Below are 27,565 nucleotides of genomic sequence, written 5' to 3' on the forward strand. Positions count from 1 at the left end.
TTTCATTGATTTTTGCTATTGTTTCCTTCATTTCTTTTTCATTTATTTCTGACCTGATCTTTATAATTTCTTTCCTTCTGCTGGCTTTGAGGTTTTTTTGTTCTTCTTTCTCTAATTGCTTTAGGTGCAAGGTTAGGTTGTTTATTCGAGATGTTTCCTGTTTCTTGAGGTAGGCTTGTATTGCTATAAACTTCCCTCTTAGCACTGCTCTTGCTGCGTCCCATAGGTTTTGGGTCGTCGTGTCTCCATGGTCATTTGTTTCTAGGTATTTTTTGATTTCCCCTTTGATTTCTTCAGTAATCACTTCGTTATTAAGTAATGTATTGTGTAGCCTCCATGTGTTTGTATTTTTTACAGATCTTTTCCTGTAATTGATATCTAGTCTCATAGCATTGTGGTCAGAAAAGATACTTGATACGGTTTCAATTTTCTTAAATTTACCAAGGCTTGATTTGTGACCCAAGATATGATCTATCCTGGAGAATGTTCCATGAGCACTTGAGAAAAATGTGTATTCTGTTGTTTTTGGGTGGAATGTCCTATAAATATCAATTAAGTCCATATTGTTTAATGTATCATTTAAAGCTTGTGTTTCCTTATTTATTTTCATTTTGGATGATCTGTCCATTGGTGAAAGTGGGGTGTTAAAGTCCCCTACTATGATTGTGTTGCTGTCGATTTCCCCTTTTATGGCTGTTAGTATTTGCCTTATGTATTGAGGTGCTCCTATGTTGGGTGCATAAATATTTACAATTGTTATACCTTCCTCTTGGATCGATCCCTTGATCATTATATAGTGTCCTTCTTTGTCTCTTGTAATAGTCTTTATTTTAAAGTCTATTTTGTCTGATAAGAGAATTGCTACTCCAGCTTTCTTTTGATTTCCATTTGCATGGAATATCTTTTTCCATCCCCTCACTTTCAGTCTGTATGTGTCTCCAGGTCTGAAGTGGGTCTCTTGTAGACAGCATATATATGGGTCTTGTTTTTGTATCCATTCAGCAAGCCTGTGTCTTTTGGTTGGCGCATTTAATCCATTCTCCTTTAAGGTAATTATCAATATGTATGTTCCTATTACCATTTTCTTAAATGTTTTGGGTTTGTTATTGTAGGTGGTTTCCTTCTCTTGTGTTTCTTGCCTAGAGAAGTTCCTTTAGCATTTGTTGTAAAGCTGGTTTGGTGGTGCTGAACTCTCTCAGCTTTTGCTTGTCTGTAAAGGTTTTAATTTCTCCATCGAATCTGAATGAGATCCTTGCTGGGTAGAGTAATCTTGGTTGTAGGTTTTTCTCCTTCATCACTTTAAGTATATCCTGCCACTCCCTTCTGGCTTGCAGAGTTTCTGCTGAAAGATCAGATGTTAACCTTATGGGGATTCCCTTGTGTGTTATTTGTTGTTTTTCCCTTGCTGCCTTTAATATGTTTTCCTTATATTTAATTTTTGACAGTTTGATTAATATGTGTCTTGGCGTGTTTCTTCTTGGGTTTATCCTGTATGGGACTCTCTGTGCTTCCTGGACTTGGGTGATATTTCCTTTCCCATATTAGGGAAGTTTTCAACTATAATCTCTTCAAATATTTTCTCAGTCCCTTTTTTTTTCTCTTCTTCTTCTGGGACCCCTATAATTCGAATGTTGGTGCGTTTAATGTTGTCTCAGAGGTCTCTGAGACTGTCCTCAGTTCTTTTCATTCTTTTTTCTTTATCCTGCTCTGTAGTAGTTATTTCCACCATTTTATCTTCCAGGTCACTTATCCTTTCTTCTGCCTCAGTTATTCTGCTATTGATCCCATCTAGAGTATTTTTAATTTCATTTATTGTGTTTTTCATCATTGCTTGGTTCCTCTTTAGTTCTTCTACGTCCTTGTTAAATGTTTCTTGCATTTTGTCTACTCTATTTCCAAGATTTTGGATCATCCTTACCATCATTATTCTGAATTCTTTTTCAGGTAGACTACCTATTTCCTCTTCATTTGTTAAGTCTGGTGTATTTTGACCCTGCTCCTTCATCTGCTGTGTGTTTTTCTGTCATCTCATTTTGCTTATCTTACTGTGTTTGGGGTCTCCTTTTCACAGGCTGCAGGTTTGTAGTTCCCGTTGTTTTTGGTATCTGTCCCCAGTGGCTAAGGTTGGTTCAGTGGGTTGTGTAGGCTTCCTGGTGGAGGGAACTAGTGCCTGAGCTCTGGTGGATGAGGCTGGATCTTGTCTTTCTGGTGGGCACGTCCACGTCTGGTGGTGTATTTTGGGGTGTCAGTGGCCTTATTATGATTTTAGGCAGCCTCTCTGCTAATGGATGGGGCTGTGTTCCTGTCTTGCTAGTTGTTTGGCATAGGGTGTCCAGCACTGTAGCTTGCTGGTCGTTGAGTGAAGCTGGGTCTTGATGTTGAGATGGAGATCTCTGAGAGATTTTTGCCGTTTGGTATTACGTGGAGCTGGGAGGTCTCTTGTGGACCAGTGTCCTGAAGTTGGCTCTCCCACCTCAGAGGCACGGCCCTGATGCCTGGCTGGAGCACCAAGAGCCTTTCGTCCACACGGCTCAGAGTAAAAGGGAGAAAAAATAGAAAGAAAGAAAGAAAGAGGCTATAATATAGTGAAGTAAAATAAAGCTATTGTAAAGCAAAGCTATACAGACAAAATCTCACCCAGGGCTTCCCTGGTGGCGCAGTGGTTGGGAATGTGCGTGCCAATGCAGGCGACACGGGTTCGAGCCCTGGCCTGGGAAGATCCCACATGCCGCGGAGCAGCTGGGCCCATGAGCCACAAGTACTGAGCCTGCGCGTCTGGAGCCTGTGCTCCGCAACAGGAGAGGCCGCGATGGTGAGAGGCCCGCGCACCGCGATGAAGACTGGCCCCCGCTTGCCGCAACTAGAGAAAGCTCTCGCACAGAAACGAAGACCCAACACAGCCATAAATAAATAAAAATAAAAATTATAAAAAAAAAAAAATCTCACCCAGAAGCATATACATATACACTCACAAAAAAAAGGAAAAGGGGAAGAATTAATATCTCCTGCTCCCAGAGTCCACCTCCTGAATTTGGGCTGATTCGTTGTCTATTCAGGTATTCAACAGATCAGGCACATCAAGTTGTTTGTGGGGTTTTAATCCGCTGCCCCTGAGGCTGCTGGGAGAGATTTCCCCTTCTCTTCCCTGTTCGCACAGCTCCTGGGGTTCAGCTTTGGATTTGGACCCGCCTCTGCGTGTAGGTCGCCTGAGGGCGTCTGTTCCCCGCCCAGACAGGACGGGGTTAAAGGAGCAGCTGCTTCGGGGGCTCTGGCTCACCCAGGCTGCGGGGAGGGAGGGGTATAGAGGAGGCAGGGCGAGCCTGTGGCGTCAGAGACCAGCCTGAGGAGCGCCGTGTGTTCTCCCGGGATGTTGTCCCCGGATCCCGGGACCCTGGCAGTGGCGGCTGCACAGGCTACCGGGAGGGGCGGTGTGGAGAGTGACCTGTGCTCACACACAGGCTTCTTGGTGGCGGCAGCAGCAGCCCCCCCAGTGTCTCACGCCCGTCTCTGGGGTCTGCGCTGATCGCCGCGGCTCGCGCCCTTCTCTGGAGTTCGTTTAGGCGGCGCTCTGAATCCCCTCTCCTTGCGCGCAGCGAAACAAAGAGGCAAGAAAAAGTCTCTTGCCTCTTCGGCAGCTGCAGACCCTTTCCCGGTCTCCCTCCCAGCCAGCTGTGGTGCGCTAACCCTTTCAGGCTGTGTTCACGCCGCCAGCCCCAGTCCTCTCCCTGCGATCGGACCGAAGCCCGAGCCTCAGCTCCCAGCCCCGCCCGCCCCGGCGGCGGAGCAGAAAAGCCTCTCGGGCTGGTGAGTGCTGCTCGGCGCCGAGCCTCTGTGCGGGAATCTCTCAGCTTTGCCCTCCGCACCCCTGTGGCTGCGCTCTCCTCCGTGGCTCCGAAGCTTCCCCCCTCCGCCACCCGCCGTCTCCACCCGCGAAGGGGCTTCCTAGTGCGTGGAAACCTTTCCTCCTTCACGGCTCCCTCCCACTGGTGCAGGTGCCATCCCTATTCTTTTGTCTCTGTTATTTCTTTTTTCTTTTGCCCTACGCAGGTACGTGGGGAGTTTCTTGCCTTTTTGGAGGTCGGACGTTTTCTGCCAGCGTTCAGTGGGTGTTCTGTAGGAGCAGTTCCACGTGTAGATGTATTTCTACTGTATCTGTGGGAAGGAAGGTGATCTCCGCGTCTTACTCTTCCACCATCTTCTCTCCTCCTCCCTCATTCTTTTTTCTTTAGTCTGTTCCGCAGCAGTGAATTCCACCATTCTGTCTTCCAGGTCACTTATCCATTCTTCTGCCTCAGTTATTCTGCTATTGATTCCTTCTAGTGTAGTTTTCATTTCAGTTATTGTATTGGTCATCTCTGTTTGTTTGTTCTTTAATTCTTCTAGGTCTTTGTTAATCATTTCTTGCATCTTCTCAATCTTTGCCTCCATTCTTATTCCGAGGTCCTGGATCATCTTCACTATCATTATTCTGAATTCTTTCCCTGGAAGGTTGCCTATCTCCACTTCATTTAGTTGTTTTTCTGGGTTTTTTTCTTGTTCCTTCATCTGGTACATAGCCCTCTGCCTTTTCATCTTGTCTATCTTTCTGTAACTGTGGTTTTTGGTCCACAGGCTGCAGGATTGTAGTTTTTCTTGCTTCTGCTGTCTGCCCTCTGGTGGTTGAGGCTATCTAAGAGGCTTGATGGGAGGCTCTGGTCGTGGGTAGAGCTGACTGTTGCTGTGGTGGTCAGAGCTCAGTAAAACTAAAAATTTGTTTTATTTATTTTTTTTTGGCTGAATTGGATATTCTTTGTGCTGCATGGGCTTCTCATTGCAGTGGCTTCTCTTGTTGCAGAGCACGGGCTGTAGGCACACAGGCTTCAGTAGTTGTGGCTCGTGGGCTCTAGAGCGCAGGCTCTCAGTAGTTGTGGCGCACAGGCTTAGTTGCTCCGCGGCATCTGGGATCTTCCCGGACTAGGGATCGAACCCGTGTCCCCTGCATTGGCAGGTGGATTCTTAACCACTGTGCCACCAGGGAAGCCCTGGAAGTGAATTTTTAGATGATGACCTCAAAAGCACAATCCATAAGAGGAAAAAAAAAAAAAGCTAAGTTGGACTTTATCAGTATTAAAAATTTCTGCTCTGTGAAAGATACAATTAAGAGAATGAAAAGATAGAACTGGGAGAAAATATTGCAAATCACATATCTTATTAAAGAACTTGTATCCAGAATAACAAACTCTTATTTTAAAAATAGCCCAAGTTTGGGGGCTTCCCTGGTGGCGCAGTGGTTAAGAATCCACCTGCAAATGCAGGGGACATGGGTTCGAGCCCTGGTCCAGGAAGATCCCACATGCCGTGGAGCAACTAAGCCCGTGTGCCTAGAGCCCGTGCTCTGCAACAAGAGAAGCCACTGTAATGAGAAGCCCGTGCACTGCAACAAAGAGTAGCCCCCACTCGCCACAACTAGAGAAAGCCCGTGCACAGCAATGAAGACCCAACGCAGCAAAAATTAATTAATTAATTTAAAAAAAATAGCCCAAGTTTAAAAAATAGGCAAATTATGTGAATATTTTCACAACTCTATTCATAGTGTTAGAAATAATATTATATTATGAAAAGATGCTCCGTATTATTTGTAGAGTAAATTAAAACCATGATGACCTACCACTACACACCTGTTAGAGTGCCTTAAGTTAAAAAAAGTTGACAGTACCAAGTGCTGATGAAGATGCAGAGCAACAGGAACTGGCCTTCACTGCTGGTGGGGAAGGGGGTTGACTCTGAAAGGGTGACACAAAGGAAGTTTTAGGCGGAAGCTGTTTTCTGTGGCACTGTGCTGGTGCATCCGTGTATGCACTTGTCAAAACCCACAGGGCTGTACGCCGTAGAGAGTGACTTTGTGTGCACGTTAAAATCAAATCAACCAGGGGGACTTCCCTGGCGGTCCAGTGGTTAAGACTCTGCGCTTCCAATGCAGGGGGCCCGGGTTCGACCCCTGGTCGGGGAACTAAGATCCCACGTACTGCAGCTAAGCCCGCATGCCACAACTACTGAGCCCACACGCTCTAGCGCCTGTGGGCCGCAACTAGAGAAGCCCGTGCGTCTGTAGCAACGAAGAGCCCACACAGCCTAATGAAAAAAAGAAAGAAAATACTAGTCCCATCCATCTCAAAATAAGTAAATAAATAAAAATAAAATCAACCAGGATTTTGGAGGAATTCTAGTTTGGAACGAAGAATGATAAATGAATCTAACTATTATAAATATATGACAAACTCACTGAAAGCGATGGATAAGAAAGGGGCTGACCCACGTAACTTTGAAAAATGGTGTTCTGACTGGATTCTGTAAGACTGAAGACAAAAAGAACTATGCAAATCGCTAAATTTCACAGGGCTGTGGTGCAGCAATTCTGAAACTACAATAATGAGAACCAGGTTTGTGTTAGAAAACGCAGTTAAAAATAAGCAAGAGGTGCATGTTAGAATGAACCTTGTGGTGTTGGATTGGTGTCAGAGATAGCAGGAAGAATTCCTGTGTATGTGAACATATCTGGGCATAGTACTTGTACACACATGGGCTGGTGGACACCCAGGTCCCCTAGCTCTGTCCACTGAGAGGGCCTGCAGTGACAAGTCCAGCACCCAGATGTGCTATGAGCACATCCAGCACCCAGACCTCGATTTCTAATAGTATTCACCAATAAATGGAACCAATGATCCTTGGTGAAATGTCTGACTCTAGAACTGGTATAGAGAGTAAAGATGGGCCTGGAGCATTGTGTATATAATATAAGAATGTAAGGAAGTACTTAAAAAAAAAAAAAAAGAATGGGAGCATGCCGAAGGACACAAGAGCCAACCATCCACCCTGCCATAAACAGATGACTGACGAAAGGACAAGACTTCCTTACAGAGGAATTCCAAGTAATAAAGGACATCCACTAATGAATGATAAAATCATTAAAAGAGAAGAGTTCAAGAGAAACAGCTTATTAGCATAGCCTCCAAGTATCTCTCCCAAAATGTTTATTAGATACTGTGGCAGTTTTTTTAAAAAAATTATTTATTTATTTTTGGCTGTGTCGGGTCTTCGTTTCTGTGCCAGGGCTTTCTCGTTGTGGTGAGCGGGGGCCACTCTTCATCGTGGTGCGCGGGCCTCTCGTTGCGGAGCACAGGCTCCAGACGCGCAGGCTCAGCAGTTGTGGCTCACGGGCCTAGTCGCTTCGCGGCACATGGGATCTTCCCAGACCGGGAGCTCGAACCTGCGTCCCCTGCATCGGCAGGCAGACTCTCAACCACTGCGCCACCAGGGAAGCCCAATACTGTGGTAGTTTTAACAGTTGCCTCTGAATCCTCTGATACTCCTCCCTCCAAGAGGGGAAGTTCATTTTCCCTCCCCTTGAGTGCAGGCTAGGCTTAGTGACTTGCTTCTAACAGACTGTGGAAAGTGAAAAACGGCAACTTTACAGAGGAGAACATGACAAACACTGCCTTAAACAAAAGATGGAGGTAGTAAAGTCATGCTGAGAGGTGATGAGAAGGGCACTTAATCCTTCCTTAAAAACCATGACCTCAGTCTGATAGGAGAAAACACCAGACAAACCCAAATTATGAGACATTTACAAAATACCTGACTATTCAAAAGTGTCAAGGTCATGAAAGACAAGGAAAGACTGAGAATCCGTCAGAGACTGGAGGAGACCAAGGAGCAGCATCCTGGATGCCAAAGCCGGTGCTCCTGGAACAGAAGAAGTGTTACTAGTGGGCAACGGGAAATCTGGATATAGATCAGGATTGTGGTCTGCTTAGCGAACAGCACCGTTATCAATGTTAATTTCTTAGTTTTGATAAATGTCCATGGTTATGTAAGATCCTAGTAGAGGCATCTGGGTGAAGGGCATATGGAAACATGTATACTATCTTTGCAGCTCTCCTGCAAAACAAGAATTATTTTAATAAAGCTACAGAAGAAAAAAATACATACAGGTAATGAACTCTGAAACTTAATTATTATTAAAAAAGGACCCAGACATGAGTGAAGTGCATTGCTGGATGGTGGTAGTTACCATTAAATAATAAAGTAATCCTAATATCAAACAAAAAAACCTCAGAAGAACAGAAACAGTAAATCAACCCTCCTGGGTTCCATTCTCACTACTGGTAACCATGTGCAAGGGTTAAGTCACCTCCTTTGGGTCCACGTTGACAACTGTCAGAAGATACACTATTTCTAATCACTATTTGAACCCTGAGCGAAGATGGCATATGAAGATTTCCTAAAAACTTCATATGAACGATTATGGCCTCGTTTATGGCTTTAAAAATAAATTATGAACTTCATAGGGAAGCCGGTTTGGCACCTGGCCAAGCATGTTTCCTCCCTGCGCAGAAGGAGATACAAATCAGCAGAGAGAGGCCAGTGACTCCTCCTCAGGCTGAAACGTTGCTTCCACCCCCCACCATGCGCTTGACAAGGGTGTGGTATTCACAGATCATTAGAGCTGCCTTAATTCTGCCTTCCTCCTACCACGATCCACATTTCTGACAATACTAGTTTCTAGGAAAGAAATGATCTTTTTAAAATACATTGTTTTATTTCCACAATTGCTTAAAATATTTTATTAAAGAAGCAACACAACTTAGCTTTAAAAAAGGTTTATTAAAGGGGACAACAAACAGCGATATAGTTAAGGCACCTGACAAAGTTTTGGCATTAAACTGCAAATAAAGAAATGCAAATTATCCCAACAGATATCAGAATCTATCTCATCAGTCCAAATAGTTGTAAAACAATGTTTCAACAGCACCGGTAGATAACTCGATAACTTGATAAGTCGTCTCGGGCAAGGCACGAGCTTCAGGACCCGGGGTCCCCCTGCTTCAGCAGCTGCTGCCTGGTGTACTCCCAGATGAGCAGAGCTCCGCTCACGTGGACGTTGAGGGAGCGGGTGATGCCCTGCTGAGGGATTTCCACACACACGTCCACCTGCTGGATCAGATTTGCTGGGATTCCTTCCCGTTCATTTCTGATTCAGAAAAATGGGAGAAGAAAGGTTAGTTTTCTTACGATAAACAATTTTTTTCTCAGATATCCTGGATGTTACTGGAAGAGACAGGTTAACAAAATGACACAAGTCTATGGTACCAGGAAAATAAGGACGAGTGTAACAAGAAGGTTTATGGGTCAATTCTGTGTTCACCTGACCATCCCCAACAGGTGAAATAAAATGAAAACTAGGGGGGCTTTCCATAAACCTTGCAAGTCAAAAGCCAGGTACAGGTGTATGATCAAGGGTCCAGGTAAAACTGTAAACCTTCTGAAACGTTTTCTAGACAGAGACTCAAGACAGTGTTCTTACCCCAACAAGAGTAGAGACTTCTCAGGGAAGCAGTACTGGGTTAGGTCTAAACTTTTCACAGTCTGTTCCACACCCACGATGGTGTAACCTTCTGCTTTTTTCTGTTGCAGATAATCGGTCAGCTGAGGTGGTTTTACCTTAATATTCGTTTAAAAAGAGCAGAATATTAAATCATGCATTTATAGCCCTCCTGGGGGTAAAATCAGTTAAAGAAAATACAACTTTTATGAAACTGAAATTTGTTAAAAGGACAGAATTATACACTATAAAAAAGAACGCTCCCAACATCTCAAATTTATCAAACAAGAGTGACTTACAACAGGACACATTTTACTGAAAAGAATTCTACATTATTGATTTCTAAAAATACAACAGTGTGAAAGATAATGAGAATAGGAGAACAGAGTGGGCTGTATTTTACTTTTCAGTATTATTTTTAAGCTATTAAAGGCTGGACTACTGCAAAAGGGTTGATAACGTGAAGACAGAGTACTACAAAAGAGTCTAGAAAATGAAAATTTTAATAATAAATCACTTCGCGCCCACCTCCACCAAAGGAAGCCACTGTTCGGCTGAAACGCTGAGGTGCTGAAACTGCTTGTCTCTGATGCACTGAAGGTTGCCGACCACGAGCGCCGAGGCCCCGAACACCTCACAGGTCCGGCACAGCCCTGCACAGGACAAGCCAGAGTTACTGCTGCCAGCCTAAGGCCAAGTTCTCTAGGTCCCAGGCATTACTCTGAAGCTCCCGGAGAGGGGGAAATGTGGAAGAGAGGCCACAAATGGCACTGGCTCAATTACAGATTTTCAGGGTCAGAAGATGTTAAGCAAGCCCAGTGGAAACTCTAATTTTACCTCCTAAGTTGGTTGGTTTGTCAATGAGTGAGGCCACGACAATCAGTCTGCTGAGGGACTTTCCAAGTTTGGCCGCACGATCCTGAAATACCAGCTCCAGGTCTAAGTCGGGAACACTGTTTCTCCATGGGATAATCTTCTTCTGAACATCACTCCACTCTGACTCGTTATCTGCTTCGCCTGAGTTAGAACCTGGGAAAGAAAAAGAAAATATAAATCTCCCTCTCTATTGATTTACAGGCATATATACTTTTTTAAGAGCTTAAAATGATAGTTTAGAATGAGATTCATTGACTAAAGAACTTTACTTGGATTCAGATACAACTGTCATTTTCAGTAACAGTTTAAAATGTTCAGATTCTACCCTGCTAACCAAAATACGACAACATTTCATAAAAATCAAAGATGCACATTTTTTTCCGTTTTAGCATACCCCCAATTGGGAAGCATCTTAGAATCCATAAGGGTATCATGGGTTTGGTAGCATTTTTTTCTTAGAGTTACATAGAATAATGGCATATCTTACAAACAATGGTGTTATTAGATTGGAATTTCCTGCAGAAATATTATATGCCAGAAAACAACATAAATAGTCTTTATCTTAAATTATTTTCCAAGTACTTGGGGGACCTTTTCTAAAAACGAGGACTGTTCTTTGGAGCAGTTATCTCCTGGCTACCCCAACGAGTACACGATGTCATTGACCTGTCTAATGCGCGTTGTGATCTCTAGTTCAGGACTGAGACTCTCCTTCCAGGCTCTCCTTCCCACTCCAAACCTGACTGAGCAAACGGGGGGCACTTAGGTCACTGGGGGGGAGGGGGGGAAGAGACACGCACAGAACCACGATGCGGTACGGTACTGAGGGTGTGCTCACACAGACGGGAGTTGCTAATGTCTGGGGGAGGGAGGGGCAAAAGAGCAAGACGCAGGAGGGCTCAAGGGAAGGGAGTATGAGAGTCTGCAAAGGAGAGCGTGTGGGAAGGGCGGGGCAGACCGTGGACACGTGCGCAGAAGCAGGACGCGGAAGGACAAGGACTCAGGCAGCCGCGGTGCCTTGGCGTTGCTCACAGCCTGCAGTGGAGGGAGGGACGTGACTCAGACCAGGTCGTTAGGGCTTTTGTGTATAAAATGATAAAGAATTTATTCTACAGACAGGAGGCAGTACAGGGTTTTAAGAAGGGGGGTAACAGTACTGGTTTTGTGTTGCAGAAAAACCCCCTCTTAAAAACGATGTGGAGGATAAGTTGGGGAGGGAAAACCACTGAGAGGCTTTTACACTAGCCCAGCAAAGACGAAAACAATCTCTGCAAGTGGGGCTGAAGAGGAAGAGCAGAATCACCCAGATCTGACAATGGACGGATGTGGCTAGAGCGACAGCAGAAGAATGACTCCTGTGAGACCACTAATAGCAAGGGGGTTTAGAGGAGGCGAGTCTGGGCAGAAAGGTAACGTGGATTTGGATACCGAGTTGAAAGAGCTTATAGATGAGCTGGTGGGAGCGTCCAGAAGGCTCAGGAAAGAGGCTGGCCGGAGATAAAGATCTGAAAGTTGCAGTTACACGGGTGGTGGTTTCCAGTTGTGGGAATGAATAAAAATGTGCAGGGAGAGCAAACAGAATGAGAAGAAAACCAGGCCAATGAAAGCACTTAGGGGACCCTGGCATTCACGTCTCAGCAGAGAAACCCTGTTGCAATATCCCTCTCTTTACCAAAAACAAACAAAACAAACAGAAAGACCTCTGTAGCCTTTTCCCCATCCGGTAACTCCCCACTTCTCTGCTCCACTCCCTGCGTGGCAGAACTCAGGTAAGATGTCCAGATGTGCCGCTCCCCTCTCCTCTCCTCCCGGTCAGCCTGGCCCCTCCACCCGGAAAAGGCTCTTGTCACTGTCTTTTGCCCCCCAATCCACTTCTGCTCTTCCCCAGGCTTTGCGTGACTTGCTCTCACTTCATGTACGCCTCTGCTCAATGTCAACTCCTTAAAAAGGTCTTTTTAATCCTCTCTCACACTCTTTACCCTGCTTTATTTTCTGCATAGTACTTTTTACTACCTGACATCTTATCTGTTTGTTTAGGGTTGTCCCCCTGTAGGAATATAAGAGCCCTGAGGGCAGGGCCTTTGTCTTCTGTTCAGCACACAGGGGGCAATCAGTAAATCTTTGTTGACCGAGTAAATAAATTTAAGGTGATAGTCTTAAAATGAACCATCTAGAGTATTTGATTAAAAAAATGCACTTTCCTAGAACTCTCCTCCAGACAAAAATCTAAGGGTGGGACCCAAGAATCTGCACTTTTAACATGTTGTCCAAGGGATTCCTGAAAACACTAAAATTTGAGAGAACTATAAATATAAGGGACAAGGGAGGGGAACTCAAAGGACAGTGAGAAAAGTCAGACTGAGGAGAGAAATCAGGGTAGCAAGAAATGAGCAAATAAATGCTACATAAGGTCAGGTATGGTAAGAAAAGAGCGTCTATTTAGATTTTGTAAAGAAGTAGACAAAGACAATTTCTGCTTTTCTGAAAGAAGTTTTAATGACGCTTATGGGTTGGAGAAGCCAGAAGGAGGACGAAATGTGAGTGACAGACATGCTCAGAATGCAGGTCACTACTACGCATCTCTTCAGGTTAGTTGTGACTTTAAAAATGGGCGGGGGACTTGATCCCTGGTTTTCTGGGGCAGCTGGATTGTGACGGGAAGGAGGAGAAGCAACAGAGGGGAAGGTGGGTCCTAGAGAAAGCTGCAGGGAAGGATGGGGGCAGGGGCGGGGGCACGTGAAAGGAGGACCGGAGCCATAGGGAAAAGATGGGTAAGAGATGAGTCATGTTCAGCCAGACCGAGCCGGGAATGCAGAGCTCTGCTTCACTCCCCAACAGGACAAGAAAAGAGATTCCTTCATTTGGCCCTTTTTTAATATCTATATTTTTTCAGAAATATATAGTAGAAGAGCAATGAATATTAATTAACAATACTTCAAAGAAGACAGAAGCCTTTAGCTTTATATAGTAAAGCACATCAAGCTCTCTTTGGCTATTAAGAGCAAAGCCAACGTCAACTGAAAGTACTAGTCAGAGTGACACCACACCTTCTGTCTTTTCTCTAAGTGGAGGAGCAGAATTCACCACATCAGTGAAAAAGTGATACTATCAACCGCCTATTCTAAGTAACGTGAATCAATGAGCCTGACCAAGGCAACAGGGAGAAAAAGCAAAACAAAAGTTTTTCTTACCTATGTCCTGCTGGGACCAGTCACCTGGTTTTAGTTCACAAAGTTGAGTTGGAGAAAGGTACCACTGAAATCCTGCATCTAAAGGAATGTCAGTGAACCTGGTAAATTTACCAATGGCAATCCATTCGTCCTCAACAAGGCCGGAAAGGCGTGGAAGGATGTAAAATATGGTCTGAAAGGAGAATTGTAAAATTCTAAATTTTTTTTCCTTAAAAATAACAAAGAAATACAGGATAACATGTTTAAAGTACAACTTATTATTACTGATGTGTTCTCCCAAACTATCACATCTGATCAAATTACATACTTTCATTTATATCTTGTAGCAATTGTCTATCTATACTTCTTATCTTCTCTAAGAAATTAAGGGATTAATTTAGGAAATCCTTGAGAGCGGCAGATCTTCCACTCCAGTATTTCTAACTGTATGTAACATAATATACCCCATGCTCTTAATACAAGCAAGAAGTGTTTTGGAATTAATCAGCATTAATGTTGGACAACATTTGGATAAGTGCTATTTACTGACAACCAGACACCTCCATAAGCAATCAAGTTCAAGGTCTTGTGATGCCAGATCTTTACTCTCGCTGCCAATATACAAATTTAGAATCTAGATTTTGCCTCGACTGTATCTTAGCTGTGTGACGTTAGACAAGCCATTAGCCTTTCTCAGCTTCAACTTCCTCATTGGTAAAATGAGGGAAAAATCGGTTAAAAGAGCACATGAAAGTTATTTGTAAACTGCACAGTGTGACACCACTGTGAACAGCAGTTATTCAGTCATTACATAACAATCCTCCTTCCCTTTTCTCACCTATGACAAGAAAACTGAGATCCAGATAATCCTCAAATGTGAAAAGGCACATAGGAAGCAGAAGCACAGTAGGCAATTTTAAAATAAAGGAATAAACTTATAACAATGTCCAAGTCTTCATAAAAGTTTTTAGAATGAATATGGTTTTCTCTTTATTAGCAATATTTGTGCAAATTGAAACTGGCATAATGAATGCAAGCTGTTTATTAAGTAGGTACCAAGTATAGCTCCAAACGTATAGAGAAACAGAGTCTTGTGCACCATTATTTTATTGATATGTACAGTTATGGTTTGTATAATTAATAGAGAATAAAATATATAAAACATATGAGGGTGAGGCAGTCAAAGTCAGGATGAAGGAAAAGGGGAAGCAAGGGACTTACTCCTGCTGGAGAACTGAATAGAAAAGGCTGACTTAGCACTAGAGAGTTATTAAGAGTCCTCAGAAAGATGTCAAACAAAGCATTCTGGGCGCTAAAGGACACAGAACAGAGCACGTTAAAATGTTTGAAAAATCCTAAATAATTTTTGCAATGAAGCAACAAAGTACACAATAATGTTCTATGATGACTATCTCACAATATATAGATCTGTATTTTTTTTTAAAGGCCAGCTTATTAGTAATCCCCACACACAAACACAACCCAACAAAAAAAAACTGCTTATGCACGGTAGCTGAAGTTTCTGATACTTCCAGGTTCCTACATCACATGTTTTAAATTCCAAGGCAGAACACTATAATTGTAGTCGAAAAAGGGAGAAAGTAATATCATATGTACAAATTTTAATAATCTATATATTAAGTTAATTAATTCACATGCTAACTGGAATAAGTTTAAAGAAATTATATAAGCACATTCTGTTATGATCAGTGAGATGGTGATCATTTGCTATACAATTCCAGTCATCCAGAACCTAAAATAGGCACTTAAAAGAGTAGTTCTTTTCACTCTTTCATACCAATGGGCTTCGTTACGACAAATCTCACCTGCACAAATGTTCTCACTCATTTCCTTTTAATGTCAGAACAGATTTCTGTTCAGAGTTAAATATTCCCCCTTCCAGTGTTTACAAGCCAGACACTGCCTGAGAAACAGAAAGTGAAAATGACTAGCCAGTTTTCACTGCTGAAGAGTGAAGCGCAAGCAGCCATCTGCACCAAGTGACAAAATGACACAGAGCACTTTACGACATGAAGGCGGTGTTGTAGGGACAGTTAACCTCGTTATACCTTCAACCACCGCGGCAGAAAGGAAGCACCCGGACTAAAGATACAGAAGAGAGTTCGCAAATGATATTCTCTGCTCACCTCCAGACAGTAATCCTTCAGTGGGTGGAACGTTGCAAAAAAGAAATGCTCCTGGATCCGTTGCCAATTCTTCTTCGCGTTCCTAGGTGTTAAAGATACAAGTGAGGTACAGACTAGTGAACCCACTCTGGTAAGGGGGAAACCCAAGTAGCTGTCTTAAAAAGGTACTGCAGGGCTTCCCTGGTGGCGCAGTGGTTGGGAGTCTGCCTGCTAATGCAGGGGACGCGGGTTCGAGCCCTGGTCTGGGAAGATCCCACATGCCGCAGAGCGGCTGGGCCCGTGAGCCACAATTACTGAGCCTGCGCGTCTGGAGCTGTGCTCCGCAACAGGAGGGGCCGCGATGGTGAGAGGCCCGCGCACCGTGATGAGGAGTGGCCCCCGCTTGCCACAACTAGAGAAGGCCCTAGCACAGAAACGAAGACCCAACATAGCAATCAATCAATCAATCAATTAATCAATAAAAAAATAAATCTTTAAAAAAAAAAAAAAAAAGGTACTGCAGAATTTAGAATGAATGGAAAATCTTGTGAATTTTATCCCAAGATTTATAACCCCTATCTCCAAGGTCAACATCCTTTAAAAGCTGACCCTAAATCTGACATTTTGAAATGAAACACAAAGACAAAGAAATTAAATAACTCTCTCACAGTCCTACATCAAACGATGACTCAACAAGAATGAAACTCAGGTCTCCATTCCATCAAAGAGACAGTCGTCAGTCAACAGAAAACGATGGGAAAATCTCACAGGAACAGCTGCCGCAGGTACAACTCACATGCTTGGGGAAAAAATTCTAAAAGGGAACCATGTAAGAAATCTAGGCTGGGACCCTTATGTCTCTCTCTGGCCATAAATCCATAAATGCTTTTTTTTTTTTTTTTTTTCCAGGAGAGAAAATCGTTACATAAGTTACTTTTTTTTTTTTGGCTGCACTGCACAGCATGTGAGATCTCAGTTCCCAGACCAGGGATCGAACCCACGCCCACTGCAGTGGAAGCGTGGAGTCTTAACTTCAGGACTGCCGGGGAAGTCCACATAAGTCACGTTTTCTACCCTGAAGATTCATGACACGCAGCCAAACTGTACCAACTTTCATAAGCCAAATGAAAGTAATAGGTTTTAAATACTTAGATACACACTCACAAACAACAAAAACCAAAAATTTGTTAAGTTTTAGAAGGCAAAAGAGGTAGGAATAAAAATTTAAAAACATGGCCACCAGCAGATTTCAGTTTAAATTCATGACCAACAACCCAAAAGCTAAGCAGCAATTTCAAGACACCTTCCCGGCAAGATCATTCTCCTGCTCCGGCCAACGTACCTTCTTCACCCCTGAGTTCCCAGCCCAGTTCCCAGTTCCCAGTTCCCTGCCGGCTGGGCCTCAACATCAGTGGGGTGAGAAGAGGAGACCTGAGATGAGAGACTGGCCCCTCCTTATGCACCCGTCTTCTCTGCCCCTTGGCTTTCAAGGGTCTCCTCAAAGGACAACACCCCAATATGCGTCCGAGCTCCCATCCCCCTGGGTTTTGCTCTGAGTCGTGCACCCCGACCTACTCCATCACAGCAGCGGTGTTGTATCTGTTTGATATTGAGCATCTGAGTAGGATGTTGTTTGGGGGATAGAGAAGTTCTCTTAGAAAAGAAAAAGCCAAGAGCTTCCAGCTTTAACCGGGACATCTGAGGGCTTATGAGCATGGCTTTAGAGTCAGGTCATGCTGCTTCTCAGCAGTTCTTTGATAACAGAGGATGAAAACATTTGGCTACGCTGAAGAGAAACATCTAGAGGTCCCTAAATTAAAGATCAAGGATTAAAAAGAAAAAAAAAAGGCAATGACGGAGCTGACAGCACTTAGAACTGTAATTAAACTGCACATCAAATAGTGAGCTGCTTAAATGCTGCTTCATCTGAGCTCTGTGCCCTGCAGCGTGATGGGCTCAACAGAAGCTGCTGAAGCTGGGCACCCTCTGTGCCCACAATGCTGGACCGAGGGGTAAGGGGACAAGGCCTGCTTACCCTGCTCCACGCGTGTTTTCCACTTGATTCAGACAGGATTCAATAATGCAAGTCAAAGCATCAAGTTCTTCAAGGTGCAACGTCTTACACATGCTCCAGATTTTCTTAAGAGTGACTAAGGCATACAGTCGAATGCTAAAATTGTGATTAAAACACCAGTGCAGTACGATAATAAGGGCTTGCTTCAGAATTAGTTTCTGAAAAGGAGAAACATTCTTCAGATGTAAACATGGACCATTTTACCCTTGGCTGTATGACCAAGAACAAGGTGTACAGGTGACAAAAATGCTACAAAGTAAAATCTTATTTCACCGGTTTTACATTGTCATTCTCAGACAGATACAATGGCAGGAGTAATTTCCTCAAGAAGGAAAAGTATCTTCCCAGCTCTTTAGTTTTTATTTACCATGCTGCCACACATGTTTTCCCCCATACTCCAGTACCTAGGTTAATCTGAATGAAGTACTTTCATGCTAACCATTGTATGACCAGTGTTTTAAGAAGTCTCCATCACTTATTACCTTACCATGGGCTGAAAAAGTTAGAAATATTAAGTGAACTTGAGCAAGGTATCTCATAAAGTGCTGTTTTCCCCCCCTGGTCTGAACTACTTACTCTGTTTTCCCTAATGGTGACCTTGGATCCACACAGCACTGAGTGGTGGCAGGAAAATTAAGAAGTGGGGAGAAAAATAATAAGAGTTTAAACTTTCCTGTAGACTTTTCCTGTGAATTCACAGAGTTTTTCACCTTTACAGCCAGGAGATTTTATGCAATGATAATCCCTGATTTCTAAAACCACACAGTTCAACAGATATTGAAAGGCAAAGGAAGTGACATGTATTAATGTGGAAACCAGATGGACTCAAACGTTTAATACAGTATATCAGGAGCTACCTTAATGCTCCTACCAAACGGCTCGTGTGTAAATGTTACTGGGATGCACCAAGCTAAGAGCCCTGCAATAATACAGTTTCTTGTCTATCTTACTTCTCTCAACAGACTGCAAGCAAATCTCTTCCCTGCATATTTAAAACAGAAAGATAACAACTGCTATTATGTGATGCTAGAGCTTTCTTAACTCTTACCAGAAAGGTGTTAACCCAAGTTTTCACATAACTATAACTAACACACTGCCATCTGGCTGACAGGCACTGTAACACACCATCAATTTTAAGATATTATCATGGTTTTTGAGGTTAAAATGTGGTGGGGAGAAAGCCCTGTTCTTAGGATTGATGAAATAGGTTAACAACGAAATCTGATTGTTACCGTGCTTAAAGGCAACACTTTGAAAAATTCTAGGAAACCTATCCCCCCAGTATTTTTACCTCACTTTCAACACTAAACAACATTTATTTCAGACAGCTGACCACTGAACAACAGGGGTTTGAACTGTGCAGGTCCACTTATACGTGGATTTTTTTCACTAAGGACGTACTGCAGTGCTACATGATCCTCGGGTGGTTGAATCCACAGATACAGATGAGGAACCTTGTATTACAGTGACTGTAAAGTTACGTGTGGATTTCCCACTGCACAGAGGGTCGGTCCTCCCAACTCCTGTGTTGACCGAGGGTCAACTGTGTTAAGTTTCTCCCAGTTTGCAACATACAAGTACATTCTATGTAGATCCAATAATATAGAATCTTGCTCTAAATCTTTACCGGCAGGTTTTCCTGAATTCTCCGCAGTTGCCATAGTGATTAACCAGAATTAGCTAAGATCTCTACTTATCTAGGGAAGATGCTTTAAACCTGAGAAAAGATGAAGAACTGGCTTTCACACTCTGAATAATGACAGTCATTTTATATAAACCTTCAATAACACAATGGCTTTTAATACTCTGACCATGAGTTTCTTTATACAAGCATTTGTTAAATAACTCTGCCAGCCAAGGAACAGTTAAATGCAATAAGGGAAGTCTTATTTAAATAATCTTATGTAAATACTTGTATAAAGTTAAGCATCCTATCACTAAAAGTTGCCCATTAATTTGTCTAGAGATTTAACATGTGCTCAGGCGTTATCTCAGTGTGTGTGTGCCCGTGGGTAACACCTTATTGTGCATTTGTGTCTAAGTGCGTGTGCCATTAGGAGGGGAGCGGAAGGGAAGGGGAGAAATTGCAAAACACACAAGGACTACTTACTCTACATCAAAACGATTAGTACAAATGTATAAAGTTCTATTTTGATAGTCAAGTCTGAACTCTTCTTAAAAACAATATAAACTCACCTTTTCTGGAATATTTTCAGTAATGATGTCCAAATGCGACAAAGCTGATAAAAATGTACAAATGCTTGTTTTAAGGTTTTCTTCACCCTGAAAATAAATCAGATACACGGAACAGTCATTCAAGGCTGCCGCGAGCCCGTGCACATCAAGGCACCGGGCCGGATGCTTGGGGCCCGGGCCGTGAGGCGGGCTACTCCCCGACGCAGCCATGGCCTGGGTGGGGTTAGAGGAGGAAAAGTGAGAAAGGACAGGAACGTCCCAGAGCCAAACGCCCGCACACACAACACTCAGCAGACGCACGCCCGCTAACCACTCAGGCGAGGAGTAACTGGTGGGGACTGGGGCGAGCTCACGGCAGGGAAAGAAGGGCTGGCTGGAGAAAGGGGGGGTGGGCAGGGGAACAGGAACGAGGAGGAACAGGTGAAGGTGAGCAAGACGAACAAAGGCAGGCAAGCGGGAGGCAAAGGCCCCCGTGCGGAGGGGAGCGGCAGAGCTTAAATGGGGCCCTGCAGCTGCTTATAAGAGTGTTCAACTGGAATTCGGAAACCTTCCCAATGATAGTGACTTGGAATTACACATTATTTTAATGATAAAAGACTGACGGACGCCAGGTAGACTGGAAAGAGACTACAGACACCACAGTTCAGAAACTGTTCCAAAAGGCGAATCAGATGATTAATTCCTTTATGTAACTTGTAGTTACTGACTGTCTTCCATGGACCAGTTACTGTGGCAGAAACGGAGGAAAACAAAAATAGATAAGAGTCCTGCCTTCCTGGAGCTTACGGTCTAATGGAGAGGAAAGACAAAATCAAACCAGACAATAAATTAAAATTCCCATTATAAAAAGAACTATTTATGTGCTACAAAAACCTACACTAAGGGGATCTAAACTACTCAGGGAGGTAGAGAACTGCGATCTGAAGGAAGAGAAGCAGCTACGCAGGCAAAGAGGAGGAAGAACAGAAGAGGTCAGAGCGGTCCTCGGCCACGTGGGGGGGGCCCCGATGAGGCAAGCTGTCTGGTAATCAGGCCCCAATGCAGCCCCGCCCAGCTGGAGGGCTCGGTCACACCACCTGCTCTGGCCGATGAGCAGCAGGGCGTGATCAGAGGCTGGGAAAGCGTGGGTACACCAAGACGCGTCCTCCTGGAATGCCCGTCCTTGGAACCCTGAGCAACCACAGAGAGAGGTGCAGAACCAGCGGTGCCCGGCACCTCGGCTGTCCCCACTACTGCAGCCAAGGTGACCAGCACGTGGCCGAAGAAGTCGTTTGCAGGTCCCAGCCCAGTGGACACCACATGCACAACAGCCCAGCCTGGTCCAGTCAATCCAGAAGCTGGAAAAATTGCAGAGTGTTGTTGTTCACACCCCTGGCCTTTGGAATGTTCCAGCAACAGAAAACTGAGCCCATCCATGCATCCATGACTCGAGTGCAGAGGTGGGGACGTGGGGGCACACGGACTGGACGGGGAGGGGGGCACAGACCACGTGAGACCTGCAGGCCACTCAAGACTTCGGTCTTTGTTCTGAGAGCAACGTTTTAAGAAAGTGGACGACCTGATCACATTTTCATTTTGAAGAACCTGCTCTGGCCTCGGTGTGGAGAGCAGACTGAAAGGGAGGAAGAGGGGACGCAGGTGGTCCACCGAGGGGAGCAGTGCAGTGGACGATGCAGCCTGGACCAAGGCCAAACGCAGAGACGGGAGATGGTGACTGAGAAACACTCGGGAGGTAAGACCGACAGGCTCTGGTCCAGAGTCAGGAAAAGTGCTGAGTTCCCTGCTTTGTGCAGTGGTATAGACGGTGGTGCTGTTTACAATAGTAGAAAAAGATCAAGTTTGGGGCAAAAATAAGGCACCTGGTGTCAGACATCCAAGTTTTAGATGATTTATAAACATTCAAGAAGGATGTCCGCAGCAGGGGTCAGCAAAGCTTTGTGTAAAGGACCAAACGGTGAATACAAATACAGCTGTGAGGTCCACACAGTCTGTTGCGAACACTCGACTCTGTCCTTTTAGCTCAAACACAGCCATGAACGATATGTACTGATACATGAACGGACATGGCTGTGCGCCACCAAACGTGGCCAGGCCGGGAGTGGCTGCAGTCAGCCTGATGGAGCACTCAGGGGAACGTGTCTGGAAGAGAGAGAGACGTTACCGGGTCATTCACATCAGATGGTAAGTGAATCCATGACCCAGACAAAACTGACTATAAAACAAGGAGAAATTAAGGAAAGAAGGCGGCCCAGCCTTGAGAAGCACTAACATTTAACAGCTGGGGAGGGAAGGAAATGCCCAGAAAGGACACAGAAAAGAGGAAACAGAGGGGCAGGAGGGACCAGGGAAGTGTGCTACTGCACCAGGAACAAGGAGGTCGTCTGCAGCATGGATGGATGTGGAGAAGCAGGAGGAGGCTGACCACCGACCCTGGCAACAGGGTCGTCTGAGAAGTGACCGAGCTGGAAGTGGGTCTGCTGGATCGAACTGTGGGCGAGGAGAGCATGAAAACCCCGAAACTGTGGCATACAGACACTTCTTTCAGCAAGTCTGGCTCTGACAGGGTAGGGAGATAGGTGATTATAGGCGTCCTCTACAGGAGCAGCTCAGTGTAAATACCCGTAACAATGGATGAGAAACCATCTGGTTAAGAAGGGGAGACTAGGTATAGGAGAGAGACTGAGGGCTAAGGTTCCCGAGAAGGCAGACAGGAAGAGAAGCCAGAGAACAAGCAGAGGAATTACCTCAACAGCAGATTCAGGTCCTTGATGATAAAGGAGGGAAGCAGTCTTGGCTGGATGTGGACAAGGTATTGGGTTGGCCGAAAAGTTCGCTCAGGTTTTTCCAGAAGATGTTATGCCAAAACCTGAATGAACTTTTCGGCCAACCCTATATATTTATTTGCGTGACTGCTCCTGGGAAGGTAAAGGTATTCCTATGCAATGACTGCTATTTTCTCGGAAACATAAAAGCTAAGGTCACCTGCTTCAAATAAAGGAGGAAAAGGGTGTAGTGGACACTGCCTGTTTTGGGGTATCTATTCTGAATCCCCTTCCAAGTTCAGGGAATTCTTCACCTTACAGGTCTTGTGAGAAGCTGGAAACGCCAGACATTCATTTTCCCAGCCTCCCTGCAGCTAAGAGAAGTCACCTGACCTGGACCCAGAGACGCCTGCCCTGAATGCTGGGTTGAGAACCCGTCACCCGGAGAGGCAGAGCCCACAGAGAACCCACTCCGTGCAGGCGGCGGAGGCGGCAGGCGGACGGCTGGCCGAGGCTGCAGCACTGCCGCGATGGTACCAGGTGTCCCGTGGGGTGAAGCAGTGGCCCTGGTGGACCTGCTCTACGGCACGCCCGTGGCTACAGTTCTGGAAACCACTGAGCCCCACCTTGTTCCTATTTTCCAAGCTGGATTCTGCAGCTTTCTGGGCATTGTGTAAGCTACCTCACTTCCCCCATCTCCGCTGTCTGTTTTCCATCCCTTTGGTTCAATCCGCAAACGTTTTACTTGCTTACAGTGAAAAACCCTGACTGATGTCCACAAGGAAAAGATGTGAAGAGAATATACCAGCTCTGAGAGCTCTTTATGGAAAATGAGAGACTGAGCACGGTGGAAAAACGGGACGGAATTGGCGGCTTGACCAGGGACAGGAGAGTCAGGGAGGCTGGAAGCACACCAGAGCCAGGGGCCTTCTGTGAGAATTTCTGAGGCAGCGCCCACCCGCTTGAGAGCAGACAAATCAAGCAAGATTAATAAAGCAACAGGTCTGAGAAACAATGCAAGGAAAAAATGTCAAAGTATGTTTCTTAATTCTATGGACATGAAGAGGAGAAGGAAGAGACAGGAGAGGAACCCTGGAACAGTGAAAACGAACGCGGCTTCTGAAATGAAACAGACGTGAATTAGAGCTCTGTCGTCTCTTAGTGCTGTGACAAGTTACTTAATCTCTCTGGACTTCAGTTTTTTCACTAAGATGTAAAAATTCCGACCTACTTTTCAGGATCACTGTGAAGGTGATGCCGCCATGCTTATCGTAACACCCAGGTTTCAGGAGAGGAGCCCGGGACAGTGAAGGACCGCGGTGCGTGCGTGCGTGTGTGCGTGTGTGCCAGGGATTTCAGGCAAAGACACGCTCGTCAATTTCGTGTTATACAGGATGAAGTTTGAAGTGATTATGTGAGAGGGCCTAGGAGGTGGCTGGGATGCAGGGAACCAGCAGAGACAGGGTGTACACAGCAAAGGGAGTTTAGACAGAGGAGGACAAGGGACTGCAGAAGGGATCACCACAGTGCACAGTCTGCTGCAGAAAAAGCAACAGTCAACGAGAAAGGCTGCACGGCAGTAAGGAAGATGAAGACAAAAGACAAGGCTGTTTGTAGCTGCACATGAAGCCCTCAACGTGCGACTTCTGAAGACGCGGCAGAGCCCAGTGGTTTAAGAAGAGCAAGAGAGAAAGGCGAAGACACTCTCGAAGTTTAATAGAAGGAAAAGAAGACACTAGGACGACGGCCAGATGGAGGAAAAGTCAACAGAATAAGAGTGAAGAACTCAGGGTAAAGTCCCAGAAGGAAATGCACATAAGGACACAGATAACAGATGAGGAAGAGAGAACAAGTTTCTCCCCCTGAAACAGAAAGGAAGAAGCAGAAAGAGATACTCTTCACACACAGAAGGCAAGGTCATTTACCGAGAAAGGGAAGGGTGAACTTGGGAACCAGCAGAAAATACTCGAGGCAAGTATTTAGAACTGATGTTTGGAAACAACTTGCTATTTGTCAGGAAGCCCGCAACTGCAGACTCTATCACTAATCTTAGTACCGATGCCTTAAAAATGATTTTCAAGATATAAGAATGTTGGGGATGGGGTGTCAGAGGTGAGCGTGAGGCTACAGAGGAGTTAAGAATGGAAACGAACTGACACTTGCTTTTGGCTGGGTGGTAGGGGTTCCCTTCTACTCTCTCTGCTTTGGTTATATTTGAAATTTCCCTACTAAGAAATTCTTTAAAATGTAAGGAATGCATTTAATTCCTCACCATTCTTAATTCCTCATCATTCTTTTTTGTTGTTGTTTTTTTTACTTTTTTGGCTGCACCCTGCAGCATGTGGGATCTTTGTTCCCCGACCAGGGATCGAACCTGCGCCCCTGCATTGGAAGCACGGAGTCTTAACCACTGGACCACCAGGGAAGTCCCCAATTCCTCATCATTCTTATCTCTAAGATCAAACAAAGACACTGCTTGGTAAATAAACATATAGAAGGCACCTATTTCCCTTACTTCTTAATAACGGAAGCCTTTTCCATCTTTGTTTTGTTGGAATAGAAGAACTCTCAAATAAAAATTATGCTATACTCAAGATAAATGCCAGGGCTTTCTGTCTCCTAAATTAATTCAAATCCTGCAAAACACAATTTAGGATGTCAGCACATTAGGGGCAGGGCAACTGACAGCCAGAAAACTATTAAAGTGAAACAATCTCCCAGCATAGCTAAGATCTTTTCTTCATTAAAAAAAATTATGAAAAATCTCCTTTACTTACGTAAGAAAAACAGTCCCAGAACTTCGGAAGAAATTGAGGGAATTTATGAAGAATCAATATAATAATCCATTCTATAAAATATTTTATGGATGCTTGATTACTGATGAAACCAGCCTGGAAAATCCTGTCAATAATTCTATTCAAGAAATTCTGAGAAAAATAAAGCACACAAATTAAACTCTTATGGTTATTAATTTTAAAAAACTTATTTTTATTGAGCTATCACTGACATATAATGTGTAAGTTCAGGTGTACAACACGTTGATGTGATGATACATTTATAGATCGCAGTATGACTACCACCTTAGCAGCACCAGCCTCTATCATGTCACATAGTGATTTCTTTTCTGTGGTGGGAAAAATTAAAATCTATTCCTTATCAACTTTGAAAATGGTTACTAATTTTAATTAAGAAACAGTCACTATTAAAAAAACAGCTTAAAGTTTTATCGTGGCATATGAGACTTTAAACGGTTAAAATATTACAATAAAATACTGAGGGGAAAAATATATTAAATGGGGCCATGTAAATCAGTTTCCAATTTATTTCTACAACACCTAATTGCCTTAGTATTCTATTAAAAAAACTTCTGAATAAACTTCAATTTTAAGAACTAAAGTATAAATTTTAAGCAGATGACTTTCTCAATTTTAAAGTAGCACATGACAGTTTCTACAACATAGTTTATTCATATGAAAACATTATGTTTAAATGCACGAATGTAATAAATGTTATACCTGATCGAATCTGGGGAGAAGTACAAGCAGAGTCTGCCATATTCGGTTTTTCACTCTATGTTGTTGTGAATTCACATAGTATCGAGTTCTTGACTTGGACACCAATTCATCCTTGAGGGGGTGGAGGGTGGGACCAATATTAAATTACCTACTGAATTTGTGATTAATGAAAACAAAATCAATGACAACTTCAAGTTTAAAAAGTATAAACTGGGCAGAGGAGCCTGTTATACTCCAAAAGGCAGAAGGATAAGAAAGATACTTTCTTATGATACGTTTTCCAAGTTTAACTTATCTGCTTTTTAAAAAAAAAAAAGTTTTATTATTCTTAATTAATTAATTAATTAATTAATTTTGATTTCTGGGCCATGCTGTGCAGCATGTGGGATCTTAGTTCCCTGACCAGGGATCGAACCCATGCCCCCTGCATTGGAAGCATGGAGTCTTAACCACTGGACCACCAGGAAGTCTAAACTTATCTGCTTTTAAAATGAGAAAAGGAACCATACAAATTTACATAGTAAAAAAAGTACTTGAAAATATACTTCTCTTTCCTTGTGCCCAGTTAAGGGGGAGACATGGGGTCACAGGGGTGGACTTTGCACTAAAAAGTTTTTTAAGTTTATCGTATTTTAGTAAATAGTGACAGATCTGAAGAAAATATATTAGCAAGGGAATATAATGCCCCTTGATTGTGTAAGTTTGGAATAATGGGACCTGCAATTTGATACAAACACCACTAAGACAGGGGCACCTCAGTAAACTGACAGTGCAATGCCATCACCAGACACAAGGCAACAGCAGCACGGAGTCCTTCTACATTAGCAGCACTCTCCCCGGCTTTAATGGTCTGTGCTGTCTAAATTCAGCCAACTGCCAGGTTTACTTCTGTTACGTCACTGCTAGTGCTTGAACTGCTAAGTTAAGATACTTTAAGGTAAGATAAAGCATATTTACTTTTTCTAATAGCTTGATTGCAAGATCTTCCATAAACAACTTATGAGACATATTTGAGCCATCTAATAAACACAGGAATTTGACAGCACAAATTCTCACATAATGGTCCTCTCTTTTAGTACTAAAAAAATATAAAATGATAGATTATGTTAATACATTTTCAAAATTAAAAAATACATTAGATATTAATTTCAAAATATCAAAACCTTCCAAAGTTTTCTAAAATTAAGTAGCTTCATATTTAATGACAATGCATTTTAAATCAGGATAGACAGTGGAAGATAACAAACAAATACATCAACAGGAGATCCTGTACACAAAGTCTGAATGAGCACAAATTCACCCAGACTTCTGGAAAAACAACGCACACACTACTGATACTGGGTCAGTAATACCTTATCTGTGGACAAAACAGATCACAGCTCATGACACTGTTCCTGGAAGAGGACCACTGACACCTCCTGCTCAGGGGCAAGAACACACATCAACACCTCGACGCTGTCATCACTGTGCACTCTAAGTGCATGT

The 27,565-nt window shown here is 43.8% G+C and overlaps 1 protein-coding gene across 7 annotated transcripts in view; it reads right to left on the reverse strand.

Moving 5' to 3' along the window:
- Positions 1–8,623: 8,623 nt before the first annotated feature.
- TARBP1 (TAR (HIV-1) RNA binding protein 1) overlaps positions 8,624–27,565 on the reverse strand; it is a 63,626-nt gene continuing 44,684 nt past the window's right edge. The window contains exons 20-30 of one of the 7 annotated variants that reach the window (XM_057530715.1): positions 27,038–27,158; positions 26,081–26,191; positions 25,343–25,492; positions 19,804–19,890; positions 17,569–17,765; positions 15,555–15,636; positions 13,429–13,600; positions 10,199–10,390; positions 9,890–10,014; positions 9,344–9,480; positions 8,624–9,010 (exon numbers count right to left, since the gene is read on the reverse strand). In XM_057530715.1, coding sequence (XP_057386698.1) covers positions 8,842–9,010; positions 9,344–9,480; positions 9,890–10,014; positions 10,199–10,390; positions 13,429–13,600; positions 15,555–15,636; positions 17,569–17,765; positions 19,804–19,890; positions 25,343–25,492; positions 26,081–26,191; positions 27,038–27,158 — 1,543 coding nt within the window. In that variant the 3' untranslated portion in view covers positions 8,624–8,841. Of the gene's footprint in view, positions 9,011–9,343; positions 9,481–9,889; positions 10,015–10,198; positions 10,391–13,428; positions 13,601–14,245; positions 15,332–15,554; positions 15,637–17,568; positions 17,766–19,803; positions 19,891–25,342; positions 25,493–26,080; positions 26,192–27,037; positions 27,159–27,565 lie in introns of those variants that run through there. The other 6 variants (XM_057530716.1, XR_009005629.1, XR_009005630.1 and 3 more) reach the window with 6 other exon arrangements.

This window comes from Balaenoptera acutorostrata, chromosome 16 (assembly GCF_949987535.1).
Source record: "Balaenoptera acutorostrata chromosome 16, mBalAcu1.1, whole genome shotgun sequence".
Taxonomy (NCBI): Eukaryota; Metazoa; Chordata; class Mammalia; order Artiodactyla; family Balaenopteridae; genus Balaenoptera; species Balaenoptera acutorostrata.